The 16,464-nt window shown below is 25.0% G+C and overlaps 1 protein-coding gene across 1 annotated transcript; it reads right to left on the reverse strand.

Moving 5' to 3' along the window:
* Window positions 1–1,310: 1,310 nt before the first annotated feature.
* Window positions 1,311–16,303, reverse strand: LOC107446527 (uncharacterized). The gene is made up of 10 exons (XM_043045097.3): window positions 16,087–16,303; window positions 15,774–15,890; window positions 15,126–15,204; window positions 14,014–14,128; window positions 11,524–11,708; window positions 9,457–9,591; window positions 8,475–8,636; window positions 6,074–6,232; window positions 4,721–4,888; window positions 1,311–1,682 (listed from the first exon to the last, which is right to left on the reverse strand). Exons 1-10 carry the CDS (start codon window positions 16,152–16,154, stop codon window positions 1,497–1,499), a joined length of 1,374 nt encoding a protein of 457 aa, XP_042901031.1. The 5' UTR covers window positions 16,155–16,303; the 3' UTR covers window positions 1,311–1,496.
* Window positions 16,304–16,464: the final 161 nt, after the last annotated feature.

A 16,464-nucleotide genomic window follows, 5' to 3' on the forward strand; every position in this document is an offset into this window, starting at 1 on the left:
TGCATAATTCACAGCTAAAATCAATATGGTAAAGGAAAAATCTCATTTTAAAAAAGGAAAAATTAAGCACTTTTTAAAAACACCCAATGAAAAAAGCACCTTTAAGGGCTTTCAAAAAACGAAAATAAGCACCTTTAAGCACTTTTTAAAAAAGCTAAGCATCCTGTTGCATAATAAATACATGGGGCGAAATAGCTCAGTAATTAGAGATCTGGGCTTCAGTCTGAAAGGACCAGGGTATGGTCCTCAAAACCTTTAACACCCACCGAGTACATGCTCGTAAAATCTGTGGAATAGAAAATCCTGTGGTCGGTCACTCAGCAGCACCATGGGTACAGGAATCTGGAGAAAAATTCCTTCCCCTTCAGATCAATGTCAAAATAGTGAAAGTGGTCTCATAGATGAATGCTACCATCCATCTGGGATATTCTGAGCAATGGCACACTTTCACCCAAGGGGTGTGCCCTTGTTAAACAAAAGATGCACTTTCCAGGTTTAATTTTCAATGCGAATGTCTCGGGTGCTTGACTTGTTCAAGTGTCATTAGAAATAACAACATAAATAGACAATTTGAATATGGAATTTGTAATACTCAAAAATAAAATTAAAAAAACTGCTAAGTTAATCATTTTTCTAATGCTTTACTTTAATTTACTGCCCCTTTTTCTCATGTATACTAAAATTTAAAAAAACATATAAAATGTTTTTATTTTCTTAATATTTATATTGATTATATTTATATTTTCTTAATATTATATTGATTATATTTATATTTTCTTAATATTTATATTGATAGAGGAGAAGTAATTTTTCAAAAAAACGGCTTTCATTGCAAAATCGTAATATTGGGAGTCAAGTTTTCACATTTTTTCAGCTATAATATCACATTACAATTTCCTTTAAAGAAAAATTATTCCTTTGTAAGATTTTTTATAGCAGGTTTTCACGATTCAAATAAAACTGGAGACAGGTAAAGTGATCTTACTAAAAATTAATCCAAAGTTTCATCTTTCTTTGTAACATATTCATCTTTCGATTCTAAAAATCAAATATTTCTTTCAAGCAATAAATTTATATTGGTTTTCAAATTCTTCCTTAATTAACAAAGAAGTACTGTATAATAAAGGATTTATCAAATTGCCAGGAGTTAGAAAAAAATTTACAGCTTTAGTTGTCAAAAGATTAAAAAAGTGGTACAATCCAAATACTAAGTTAACAAAATACATATTTATATCACATTTATAAAACCTTGTAATAAACCGATCACAAATTGAAATACATCCAAAGAACCAAATAAAATCTTAACTACATTTTTTTTTTAAAAAATACAAATTTTATTCTGTACTACACAACAATTTGCATCTACTTACATAACTATTGCATAAACAACAATTAAAACACTCATTAACAATTCATATAAAAATTTAAAATAATACAACACATCTTAGTGGCAGTAAATAGCAGTATAAATCAATATAAAAATGATTTTGTAAAACTTATGTGCGTTGATCATCTAAATTTGTGAGAGCTTGCATACTTTGGACCATTTGTGAAAGTTGTTTCCATTTTTCACCAGCAAGCTGGGTGGCAGCTTGATTTGACTGAATAAACTTCTCAACAGAAATTTGCATCTCTTGTACTTTAAGCTTCAAATTAACTATTTCATCATCTCTATGCTGCAACTGAAGAATGCATTCATTTTACAAATAAATAATTCATGCAAAAATAAATAATATAAGAGTTTTATTAAAATTTTCAATCAACTATTTAATCATCTCTATGCTGCAACTGAAGAACACATTCATTTTAAAAATAAATAATTTGCATGGACATAAAGAAATAATATAACAGTTTTATGAATTAGTTTCATAAACTAAATTTTATTTCATTTTTTCAAAAAAATGAGTTAAAATTCAGATTCTGCTCAGTTATTTAGTTGTTTTTAATAGAAGAATGTAATTATTTTAAAATAAAAATTAATGGACAATTTTAATAATTATAAACACTATGCTTTCACTTCTGAAGCAATGAGTGGGCAAAAAAGAAACCCTTTCTTTAAAGATAAGAGTTTTTCAAAATTTAAAAAAAAAAAAATTCAGCTTCTCATTTAATTGTAAAAGTAATATATAATACATATAATAGTTTTAAAATTAATAGCCATTAAATTGTAAAAATAACTAAAAACAAATTAGAAATTTATAAGAAATAAATATTTTTCGGGGAAAGAGTGCTAGTTTATAATCATAAAACCACTGACTTAGTTGAGTCATTGAAATTAATAATGAATTATATTTCTTCCTTTATTTTTAACTAGCCGCCTAAGGCGGCCAGCTGTCCGCCAAGCTGAAGGTTTTCACAAATAAAGTTTTTTAAAACATAGCAGGAAATCTGAAGATTAGTGGACAATTAAAGTGTTCCTGTCCTGCAATTTTGTCTTCATATCCAGTTCTGCTGCAGATGTGTTATAGCTCTTTAGGATGTTTGAAATTATATAGCTACAACGCTTAAGAAAAAAGAACTAAAATGCCAAATACATGAAAAGAACACGAAAACGAATAAATTTTTTATGGTATCAATTTTTATTTCTATATAATTTTTTATGGTATCAAATTCTATTTCTATATCTGCTACGTCAAGCACTCAGGTATTATAATTTGATCTAGTTGTGCTTGTATAATTTTGATCTAGTTGCGCTTTCTACGTCATTTTGTTAACATCGTTTGGTTTGTTATTTAACATCGTTTGGTTTGTTATTTCTAAGTTAACTTTCAAAAAATTGGCTGGCATCAGCATTTTTATTCTTTAAGTTGTTTATTTTTTCTTTTGGAATTCGTTCCTTTTTAGCGAAATGTTTTTCAACCTAATCGAATTCTTTGCCGACTGTTCTCTGTATATATAAAGAAAATAAAGTAAATATTTTTAAAGTGTTGTGAAAAGAATTTTTAGTTGTACAAAGTACTACAATATCGCTACAAAAATTATCGTCTTCGCTTAAGAAAAAAAATAGAGCGTGGAAAGAAGAAGAAAAACTTATTATAACAATTATGAACAGCGACAAATATATCAAAGCGACGCGTTCTATTTACGTATCGAATATGTTGCCACATTTTTAATACAAAAGTTAAACTTTTCTCCACTTTAATAAATGTAAACTAATGCGAACTTTACAATTAAATTATTAATTCCTTCGTATATTATTGGTTTAAGTTGTCGAAAATTAATATTTCAATTGTAAGGTTCGCATTAGCATACATTTATAAGAGTGGGGAAAAGTATATGCATTTTTTAATAGTTTTTTGAATATGGCTCTTTGAAGACGAAAAAGCAGACGAAAAGCATAGACTTACAAAATGACTGATAACTAAATAACTAATCCAAATTTTTGAAAAAGAAAAAAAATACTTCTTCATTATGTCAAAACACAATTATGTGCCGAGTTTCGTGCCTGGGCGAGGCTTCTGGGGCGATATATTGTGATTACAGACACACACACACACACACACAGCCGCTTTTATTATTATGTATAGATACATGGCTATTTTTATCATTTCAACTCATTCTCTCTGCATAATATTATTTGTTTTCAAACCAAGTATATGGTAATTAAAAAAATTTATTTGATAATCTTAAATTACCCATTTATTACTGCTATAACATTAATAAGCAAAATTTCTTTAATGTAATTTATTATAAAAAAATTACTCAGATCTTAAGTGTATAAAGATAAAAGAATCTTAAATGCTTATTCCATGATTATAAAAATGAAAGTCATAAAAAACTAATTGTAAAGATTATACATAAAACCAACAAATATACATTAGAAGATCTTGATAAGATCTAAGTTCGAACGACCCACTCTATTCTTAGGATATACGAAATTTTCTGATCCATCGCCGCGGCTGACCCGCCCCATGAAGATCTTGATAATGCAAACCTTGAAACATGAGACTCTGCATATTATAGAATTTTGTACTATATAGATTACTTCATATATAGATCTTCTACTGTATATGTAATTAATAAATTTTGGCTTTAAGGCAATCAAAGCAATCTTAATTATTCAATGAGGTTCGTAACTAAGTAAGAAATTCCCTTGCAAAAGCCTTTGCTTTGGAGTTCAAACAAATTTGTTTGTTAATAATTTCTTTATATCTTTTTCATATTTGTTTACTTCTTAAATGTGCTAAGCTATGTACAGAGCTAAATATTTCAGAACTGATAAGCTTTGCCCCATCACACATTAAATGTAAAGTTTAAGTGATTATTAAAGGGTTATAATATATACTCTTACATAAAATTATCCATACATTGATTATAACTCATGCTTATTAATTGCTGCGTCTTTATTGTCATACTATAAAAGCATAGACTTTAATTTTCAAGTTATAGTGTACTGAAAAAGTTGTAATAAATATGTGCTGAATATTGATGTATAGCTCAAAATAAAGTTATGCAAGTACATAAATAAAGTTGTGCACATACATAATTTCTTGACATAAATTTAATAAATTGTGTTCTATAATTTAAACAATTTATTATTACATAAAAAAATATAAAATTACTTTATCATTATCTCTAAAAAGCGAACAAATATATTTAAATTTTACATTAAAAATATTATTAAATTAGAAAGGCATATTCATATTATAAAATTAAGCTTTTGCTTTATATTCATAAAAAAATAATAATTATTCTATGTTATTATAAATTTGCTATCTACCTGCTGCTTGTACTGAGTAACTTGATCAGTCAGATAAGAATTGTCCCTCCATAAACCTACATTCTCCTTTTTCATTACTTTAAGTTGCTCCTCTTTTTGATCAAGTCGTTCCTGAATGTTAACGAACCTCTCTTCTCCTCTGATTCTCTGGCGTTTTTCATCAGACAACTATAAAAAAAAACAATTAAGCAAATAAAATATTAATAATCCACTGAAAATACTTATTACAAAAGTTTTAGGCAAAAATTCATCAAAAACATTTCAAAAATGTTTCCTCACAAACTTCACAAAATTTTAAAAATTAAATAGGCGAGCGATACCAGAAAAATATTTATAATAAATCAAATGAAATACAGAAATAAATAAAAGAATGCATTAGAAAGAAATGTGAATGTGCAATATTGACAACCCAAAACTTTAAATAAATATCAGCACTAGCCAACTAATCATGGAATTCTGCTGAAATATATAACATAAATTTGACTTTTATTTGTAATTGTTAGGATGTATAGCAGTCTAAAAACCTTAGCTAAGCAAAAGCCATTTCTCAACCTAGAATTGCATTTGAATAGGGAACCACATTTTCTAACATTAATACACCTTTAAAGATAATAACTCTGGTAAAAAAAAAATTTTAAAAATTCTCATTTTTTCAATAAAAATCTAGCTTTATTTTTAATGCTTCTACTTCATTCTGTAGTACAGTTTTAAATAATTATCTTAATTTAAAAATATTTTATTTTTAAATATTATTAAAAATTAAGTTTAAATTAAATATTTCATTTATTATCTCTAATTTCCATTTTGTAATTATCTTAATTTTATAACTAATATTTCATTCCGCCCACTAACATTAGAATTTCACAGTTATAAATTAACATCAGTTTAGAATATGAATGATGTAATTTAAATACTATTATTGATGCAAATTATCAATAACATAAAAGATTTATGTTTACTGATGTCCATGTGGTTATTATGATATTGTTCCTAGGATAGTTAAGAAACCAGAAAAATACATCAAAAAAAAAATATCTGAAAACACTTAGCGGGTTAAATTAGTCTCAAAACAAAATCAAATATTTAAACCACATCACAAATAGTAATTTTCATGTTTAAAACTAGACTCTGATAATGGTTGGACTTAAAAATAACAGACTTATGCAATTATTATTCTAAACATTAACAATCTAATATGTAAGTCAGCAGTTTATAAACTGGGAAAGAAATTACAACAGAGTAATTCCAATTTGTTATATAATAACTATAAACTATGTGTAAAACACAAAGCTGAATTCATGGAGAAAATATTAATGATTAAAATTTTCTATTAAAAAAATCAAAAATGTTTACCTTATGCTCTAATGTATTTGTTGTTTCTGTTTCTTCTTGTAGACGAGAAGTTAAATTTTGGATCTGATCCTTTAAAGTATTTTCACGACTCAAATTTTCTGCTGATTCAAGAACAGTGCCAAGATGAATTTGTTCCAATGATGATCGCAGACTTTGTTCCTGTAACAAAAAAAAATTAAAAAACATCAATAAACATACTCATATTTTTTATCGACTGCTAGATTAATATATTGTATATGTATAAATTTGTATATAAGTTGTATATGTATAAGAAAACATGGAGAAAAAAAATATTTTTAAAGAAAAGAAAAAAAATATTAAATAAAAAAACATTTAAAAAATATTTAAAATTTTTTAAAAAAAATATTTAAAAAGTTAGAAAATAAAATAAAGAAAAGAAATAATCTCTTCAGTAGCTCAAACAATCATATCTACTAAAAAGAGTGCTTTTTTTTATATTGTATTAAAAAGTACAATATTAGAAAGCACTCTTTTTTGCTGATATAATCACAAAAACAGCATGCCATTACTGATAATTTTGTTAGGAATCCTCTCTAATATCTGTAATACGTCACTTTACTCCTATTAGTTATACTATACTAAAAGAAAACACAAATATGTTTAATTCTAAATAGAAAAAACTTCTTTGAAAAAAATGCGCTAAAAAGCAGCAGAAATTTCAGAAAAAAGTAGCAATGAAGAAAAATAAAATAAAAATATGACCACCGAAGCCGACGTCTTCAGGGGGTACCGGCCCCGGTAGCCATAAAAACAAAACCATTTCTAATTGAGGGAGAAGCAAATGCTTAAATTAACTCCCTCAGTACCCCGATGGTTTTGTTTTTATTAGTCCCTCCTATTAGTTAGTTACTTTTCAATAATTTTTTTTATTTGCTTCGATAGAATAAAAAATAAAACAGAGAAAGTAAGTACACTTTTTGAATTTGATCATCTGAACTATATATATATTTTTTGATAAGTTTATGACCGTAGTAAATTGATTTTATTTTTTGAAGTAATTAGTTGTATTTATTACGAAAATATGTATAGAGGTTATTAATTTAATATAAAGTGCAAAATAAAAACTTCTATTGCCATGGAATAGATATTAATTTTATACATTTTAATAATTAATAGTTAATCTACTCATTATTAATATTTTATCAACTCCTTATAGAACTTTCTGTTTAGAAAAAGCAAATAGATATAGATATTAGAAAGTGTCTGCGTAATGTATGATTTTCAAAAAAAAATTTGTACTAATAACTTTAACTACTTTTAACCTGAACAAATTTTCTATCCTCCTTCGAATTGATGTTCATGAGGTTTGACTGTGTATAATATATATTTAAATTTTTAAATATTTTTCAAACTATTTTATTTATTTATTAATAATTTTTTTTCTTCTCTTTAAAAACTTTATATATTTCTCCTTATTTCCTTTGTATTTTTAACTTATTTTGTGAGTTCTATGTACTTGCATCTTATGCGCATTAAAAAAAAAACCTATCATTATTTTCCTAAATTTTTTCGTGAATCTATCTTTTTTGTCTTTATTGTGTTATCTCTCTCTCTCACTGCGTGTGTGTGTGTACATATATATATAAATATGTTGTATTAGCTTAATTCATTAAATCAAATTATAAGCCTTTTATAGGCTTAACAATAATATATATTATTAGAATTACTAAATTACCAATATTAGGAAAAAAGTTTCATTTACTTATGCAATTTTAAAAAAAATTACAAAAACTTTTAGTAAACAACATAAATTTTGCAATGCTGATTTCATTTATAGTGATAATCGTAAAGGGTTACTACTATTGCATAAATAGCACATGGCTTTTCATTGAAAAATATTAATTACGGAAAACATGTGATTTGAAAGCAGCTATAAATTTAATCAAATTTATTTCTTTAGCAAAACATATACTTTATGTTATACTATATCTTATCATCTTTAGGTCAACTTTAACATCATATATTTCATTCATAAATACATCATATATAAAACAAATATTTTACACATTTACTGATATTTTCTTTCAAAAAAAATTTAAACATTTATTTTTAGTACTATATATGTTTAATAGTATTAAGTGTTGTATGCTATTGTATCCTAAATATTACTAGAGATCAGCTTCAATTTGTGTTAAAAAAATAATTTTTAGATAAATATACAATTTTAAATATTCACTAAAAATATTTCTTAATAATAATGCAAAAATATGAAGTTCCTTTTTTCTAAATTACACAAGATAAAATTGCACATTTCATTGACATGATTGATCAAGGATCAACATATTCTCGAAAAAAAAAAAAAAAAGGAATTTAAACATGGAATAAGTTTAAGATAATATACATAACAAACATTATAAAACAAAGAAAGGTGCCTACTAACTTCTCGCAGCTGTGCCTTCACATCAGCCAACTCAGCTTCAAGTTGTGCATGTCTCTTTATTAGATCAGCATTGTCTTGAGTTAAGCGTTCCCGCAACATATGTTCATGAATATGAGACCGTTTTGCAGTTTCAAGTTCTTCACTGATTTGTTCAATATTGCACTATAATAAAATTATCCCAAAAAGTAAATTTTATGTATATATATATATATATATATATATATATATATATATATATATATATATATATATATATATATATATATATATATATATATATATATATATATATATGTATGTATGTATATATATCAATATCATTACTATTTAGAAGCAAAATAATATGAACATATAAGCTTTATAAAAATTTTATGAATACAAAAAAGTTAAGTTTCATTTTTTGGAATAAACTGCAGTTATGTATATTATTAATTGATATCAAAAATAAAAACATATTTTAGAGTATAGTGTTCAAAATTCTAGCAACTAATAAAAATATATTATACATTCCGTCTTTTTTTCTAGTGAGTTCATGTTAATTGTTTGTTTTAACATTTGAGTTTATCAGAAGAAGCATCACACTCTCTACAGAAATTCACTGAGAAACGAGTGCTTTGCTTTTAACGGTAGGGATTTTTCATGAAAACATGATGCAAGATTTTCAATTATGCCATAATCACGAGATACAGAGGAGAAAATAAACGCTTTTAAATAATTCTCATCATTTATGTGAAACTATCCCTATTTCCTAAAGAGAAATTTTTTTTACGATAATTATTTTTATAGATTTAAATGTTATTGATTTTTAACAGGAAATGAATCTATAAATATGAGAAAGCTTTCTATTCAACTAGAGACTTAAATATTAGAGATTCTAGCTTACCTCAAATATAGATCATTAAACAATAACAAAAACTGAAATATAAATTAAAAACAACAAAACAAAAAGTTGATAATATATGATACAAAAGAAATTCTTTACTTTTAACATTTTCACTGCTTCTTCATGTTTGTCAGATGGCTTGGAACTTAATATCATTTTTGCCTCTATTAGTTCCTTTTGTATTTTTTGCTTACTTTCTTGCAATTCTTCAATAAATTGCTTGTCAGCTTTAATCTAAAAATATTCTTTACTTAAATATAATAATGCAACATGCAAATAAAATTATTTTAAAACTGTCAAATTAAATATTTATACAAATTTAATTTATCAAAACAGTCAAACCTCAGCATTATAAAATTGAAGGGCAACATAAATTCAGTAATATAGAAAATTAATAAACAACCTCAATTAAATATTTCTGAACAATTCAATCAAAATAATAATTCTATTGACATTCTAAAAATTGTATAACATGTATTTATTTCAAAAAACAGTTACTTGAACAATTGTTAATATCATTGTTTTTTCATTGATATTCGATTTCGCAGATTATTTTGCCATTTTAATATTTTTGTTTCTCACCACAAGTAACCACACAAACTAAAGCATTACTGCCCTCAGTAACTACTCCCTTATACGTATCCTCTTTTTGGGAGGGATTCATTAAATTAACAAGTTCTCTCCAATTTTATTAAACATTTCTATCTATGCACACATCTTGCAAGTCTACTTCTTTAGAAATTGATGATTCTGGTAAGGGCTTTTCAAACATGGCAAACTTCTTTTTATTAGAGTTCATAGAAATAATTCATAAAATTACTGAAGAAAAATTTTTAAAAATTAAAACTCTAGAAAGCATTTTAAATACTTCAGAAATTAGAAGAAAAAAAATTTATCAGTTATTTACAGAAGTATTACAGAAAAGGTACACGAGAAAACTGCATACCTCTACTGATTTAATGATAAAATTTCCTTTTATATCACTATTTTGCCACTTTTTATTAATTGTAAAACTTCTCAATTTTTCGTAAACATGTCTTTAAAGTTCAAATGCAATAAAAATAAATTTGTATGCTTGGTGCTTGCATTGACATAATGGGTTCTTTTATCATTAAACTAGGTTATGAATGCAAATGAAACATTTAAAAAACCTTACTTTAAAGCCGTTATAATTTAGAAAGTTTTTAAACCAAATGTAGCTAGAAACAAAAGTTACTCTAATGTTTCTATAGGGTTTTTTTACTGTACACAAAATGTTGGAATTTTTAGCTTTGCTCACTGAAAAATTCACCATAATAACACTGGTGATCAAAAATATTTCATGAAATCTATTAGGCTAAAAGAGGTCATAATTAACAACATAACAAAAGCTTAGATGCAGATTTCTTTTTAATACTGAAAAATTGGTGTTATCGAAGTTTGTAATATCAAGGTTTTACTGTACAACTCTTAGTAATTTAATATTGTACAATAATTGTTGTAATTAAAGTTCAGACTGCCTAGTTCTTACTTTTATTAACAATTAGCACTCATGATTCCTATTTAGAATGTTTGTAACCATAAGCTTATAAGATTTATATTTTCATCATTAATTAAACACAAATTATTTTTAAACATTGTTTTGTTTTCAATTTTATTAATGAAAGCCAATGTTGAGTATTTGACATATAATGTAATTTTTTATTTATTTTTAACATTGAAATCTGACTTGAAAAAAAGGATCGTAACAAAATGTTAAGTATAGTTAGATTTTCACTAATTAATTTATTTGAATTCAGAAAATATTTAGTTAATGCAATTGTGAGAATAATTTTTTTTTTTTTACATTGAAATCTGACTTGAAAAAAGGCTTCATTACAAAATGTTAAGTATAGTTAGATTTTCCCTAATTAATTTATTTGAATTCAGAAAATATTTAGTTAATGCAATTGTGAGAACAATTTTTTTTGTGTGTTAATCTTATTATAAATTTAATTATTTTCTTCTTGTTAGATTAGTTTCAAAATTGTACAAATTTTTAAATTTTCGATAAGATTTTATTTTAGCAATTTTTTAGATGTCACAAAATCTAATATTAATAAGCAACATTAAAAAAAAATGCTTCATTAAAGAGGAAATAAAAGTTTCAAATAACACAAATTATTTTCATTATCACATTTGAAGTACCTCTTTTTCAGCCTGCTGAACATCTATTTCCAAATTGTCATTTTCGTCCTGTAATTTAATAACATTTTGTTTATGCTCTTCTAAAAGTTGCTCCAATTTAACATTTTCATCTTGAAGGTTATCTTTTTCTTTTTGCACTGTAATCAAGTCTTCCAAAATAGTGCATTTTTCTTTTCGGAATCTTTCTGAAAATGTTTGTTCAAAAATTACATCAACATAGAATTTATTTCTATTTTAGCCATAAATTTATATTTGAAGATATTATAAATAAGCTATTATAAATAAAATTCATGCAATTATAACGTAATACAGTTTTTCAGATTTTAATACCATAATAATTGCAAATTAAAAACACTGTTACTTCATTAAACTGGGTTTCTTACAGAGTATGGGTGGATACATTTAAAAGCATTACAATGTTTTGAATGCATCAAACAAAGCTTAAATAATACAAAGCATTTTCTGAATAGAATATTTTTACAAACATATTAGGTGAACAGTCATAGCTTTCATTTTCATGATTGTAAATCAAATTAAATATGACCAAGACTAATTTCATTTTTAGTCAAATTTTAAATTGTATTATCAATATTAAGTAAACAATAAATTAAAAATTAATATTATGTATATGGTTTTGGTAACTTTGGGATCTCTTACCATTGTAAGCAAAAATAAGCAAATCACAAAACCTTCTTTCATGCTTAAATTAAGTTGCAATACTGCCGCCCCCTACTTTTTGCTTTAACTTTTACTGTAGTGATATAATTTTACGATTAAATACAAGTCAAAATATAACTTTGTATAAAGCAAAATTTGCTCTTAATTTATTCTATCAAATCTAGTCAAATAATATCAGAAATATATTCTCTATAGAAATATAGTCAGAATATATTCATTAGAAATTTTTAATATTTTCCTATACGGTTAAATGTCTTAACCTTTGAAACTCTTTAAATAAAAAATTTTCCAACTTTTTCATTTCCAAAATTTAACAATTTGGAATTTTTCCAAATGTAATTTTTCTAATTAATATAGTTTTTAAAATTTAATTGAAATAAATAGATGATAATATCTGACATAAGTATGACTCGTGCCCTTCTTTTCCTCCTGTCAGCAAAAATAAGCAAACAACAAACCCTCTCAAGTGCTTGCTTGTGCAATATTTCAATGACCATGGATAATCAATTTATTTTAATACAGATTATAATATGATTGCATGTATTATAAAGCAGATATCCTAAACACAAATTATTTTGAATTAATAGTATGTCATTTGCGTTTGATATTAAAAGTTATTCAATAATTTTAAAAGAATATTTTTTGAATTGAAAAAAATAAAACCATATTCCACAAAATTTATGAATGAGTAAAAACAAAGAATAACAGCTACAATCTAAGTACTTATTAAGCAACTACTTATGCTTTAAGCACATTTAATAACCTTAATTCCCCTATAACCAATTACATTTTCTTTCTTCTTTTCTTTTTTTTTCTGTTAAAGCAAAAAAAGAAGGCAAACTTCTGGAACACTTATTACGTCAAAGGTGGCTTTTTTCGTTATTTATTTTTTATAACTTAACACACCTGAATGAAATCATTTAATCATTTGCCAACGTCAGAAATATGCATAAAACTTTAAATATCAATATCGTTATTTAAAATTACAAGTCTAAAAATTAAAATTATTTAGCAGTTACAGAAGACTATTATTTAAGGGGAAAAAATTGTAATCAATGTATTAAGTAGAATCTGTAAAACCAAATTTAAGTTCAAATTATTTTCAAAAGAGTCAAATTAAGCACAAACATTTCTTTAAAAAGCAGGTCAAACAATCATTAATTTCAGTTTTCCTACTACAAGTTTTAATTAGTAACATTAATATTTGAAGTATTTTACAGCATGCTCGAAACTTGTAATCAATTAAAATTAAAATAATGATTTCCAGAAAACTATACAGATGTCCAATTAATAAATCATAGTTAGATTGAATACAAACTGATTTTAATTAATTTTAAAAAATTCAATAAAAATTAAACAAAGCAATAACAATTGTAAGGCAATAACTTTTCAAAGTAAATGTTTGTAGAATAAAGATTTCAATATAATTCTACTGACCAATTTTATTTTCTTTAAATTAGTATTTCAACAATATTTAGTTAAAACTTATTCTTACAAGGTTTCTTTTTCTTTTTTTTAATTGACTTCATTTCTAAAAATAAAATTCAGAAAATGATAGAACATTTTAAGCTACAAAGCATGGGTTTAAAATTTTTATTTCAACAGTTTAATAAAATATTCGAATTCACAAGCATAAGCTTTATTGAAAAATCTTGCAAATCGAAATGAATAAATTTTAAAAACAAAACTAAACCAACAATAAAATATAAATTGATAAAATTCTGGAAGGATTAAAATAATCTCAGATTCTATTTTAATAAATATATAAAACAAGGAAATAAATCTACAGAAAAAAAGCAGTATTCTGTATACCTTCCAACTCGTTAACAGTTTTTTGAACTCTGTCTCTTTCAGATCTCAACAAATCAATAGATGTCTGCTTTCTTTTCAAATCAATTTTCATGTTCTTCATTTCGCTGTGGCTATCCTAAAACAAATGCTAAGATTAAAAAATCCACTTATCAACTTTAGTATTTTAAAAAGGCATAAACATAAAAAATAGATATAAAATGAATTCTTCGCACATCAGAACTAAAATAAATACAAAAATGAGATAAATAATTCTAAAGTTTCCGTGAATACAATCAAAATTTTATATAACAAGCACTCAAAATTCTTTTCAGATAAACAAAAAGAGTAAATAAAATTATCCGAAACCTCATATAAAAAAAATTATAACATGCTTAGTACAACAAAAAGAGTAAATGTTGTCCATGTTCAAAAAAGGATTTAGTATATTATTTGATAACTACCAACATATATAATTATATTTGGGAAAATAATGGAAACTTTAACAGGGTGAGTAGCCAAATCTTTCAACAAAAAATAAGCACCTTTTAAGTACTTTCTAAGTACTCAAAACATATTTTTAAGCACTATACACTTTAACAAAATACAAAATAATTTTCGAAGACTTTATATGATCATCATAAAATAACTAGTTTCTGACTAAACACTATTTTTTTTATTATATTAGCCACAACAAAAAGATTTTTTGGTTCGATTTCAGAGGGTGGTGAATGAAGCCTGAAATTGAGAATATCTTGCAAAATGCAGCAGAGTTGCACATGAGAGTGCAAGAGTCTCATCGAACCCAGCTCAGTAGTCACTCCCAAGTATTTCCTCAAACATGTAACATGATTGGCGAAATTGATTGTGGTTGAATGAATTGTGAAAACGTTGAATAGAATAATGTGAGAAGCACGATTTTGCATCATACGTGGCGAAAATCGACATGGGGAAGAAAAAAATCACATTTTCGAAAAAGGAAAATTAAGCACTTTTTAAATACACCTAATAAGAAAAGCACCTTTAAGGGCTTTTAAAAAACAAAAATTGAAAAGAAGCACCTTTAAGCACTTTTTAAAAACGCTATGCACCATGTTTATAAATGAAAAACTCAGCCATCAAGTTGAAATACTTACAGATAACTTTTTCACCATACGTTCACTCTCTGCAACCAAGGATGGATGTTGCTTGCTCGTCTCGTGCATATGAGTTCTCTTAAACTTAATTAAGGAAGATAAAAATCTGATAACATATATAAATAACTTTAAGATAAAATAAAAATAAATAACATTAAAGAATGAGAACTTAATAAAGAAGCTTATACATAATTTACAAACATTCATAATTTTCAATGCTAAAATAATAATGCCAAAAAGAGGAGAAACTTTATTTAAACAACAAAAAAATTTAGACCTATATTATTCATATTTTTAATCAAATATTTTATTAATACAAAAGTCAATCCCTAAAAAAAGCTTAAATTACTTTAGATGATTATATAGATGATTTGTGCAAACACAGTATAAATCCTTTTCAAAAAAATCCCTTACATTTTTTTTTTTCAAAATGCTTACATTGTGATTTAAAAACAATTTCTATATGCCTAAGACATGTTTTATAAAGTAATTACTAAATTTTTCCAGAACTATACAGTTAGGAGCTGATGAAAATTTACTAATTAAATAGTAAAATTATGATTGAATAAAAAACATTTATCAAATTTTAAATAATGTAAAAGTTTTAAAAAATTTAAGAATAAAACAAATTGTTACTATAAAGGATATAAATATGCTACTTCATTTTCCAGAACATAAATCTGCTGCTGCAAGTTTTCAATATATTCAATTTGAGATTCACTAATGCAATCTGACTCAGATGCACCAAAGGCTGGAGGTCTGTTTCTAAAACAAAATAAAGATTCTTTAATAAATATGCTATAACTTTTTTAAAAAGGGATTTTTATTTAAAAAAAGGCATTAATTAAAAAAGGACAATAGGATACACAGCAATAAAAATATATTACTGTGTAACCTCACCAATTGTTTTTTAATGGACGGAAATACTGAAAAACTTTCTTAAAACTTTAACAAAAGATACCTCATGTTCGACACTTTTACAGGATGCAACTTCTTATCGGTTTTATAAGCTGATGACTTCTTCATCATATTCTTCACCCAAAAGAGACTATCTTCGTATAATGAAAAATTTTCTCAAATACTTTTCAAGTTAAAAAATATCAAAATACAATATTTAAAAACATGGACAGTACACATTAAAATGCCCAGTGTAAAATTTTATAATAGTTCTCAATATTTCATAAAAATATAATGTTTACAAATTTCAAAAATATTATTTAATCCATAGTAAACATATCAAAACCCAAAACAGAACTTAAAAGAACCGGTTGCTATGGTGAGAAAAATAGTTACAGATACAAACAACAAGAACCATAAATTAAAATAAAAGCTCATTTGA

Source organism: Parasteatoda tepidariorum, chromosome 6, assembly GCF_982258835.1.
Source record: "Parasteatoda tepidariorum strain Cologne lab strain chromosome 6, Ptep-v5.0, whole genome shotgun sequence".
NCBI classification, from domain to species: domain Eukaryota; kingdom Metazoa; phylum Arthropoda; class Arachnida; order Araneae; family Theridiidae; genus Parasteatoda; species Parasteatoda tepidariorum.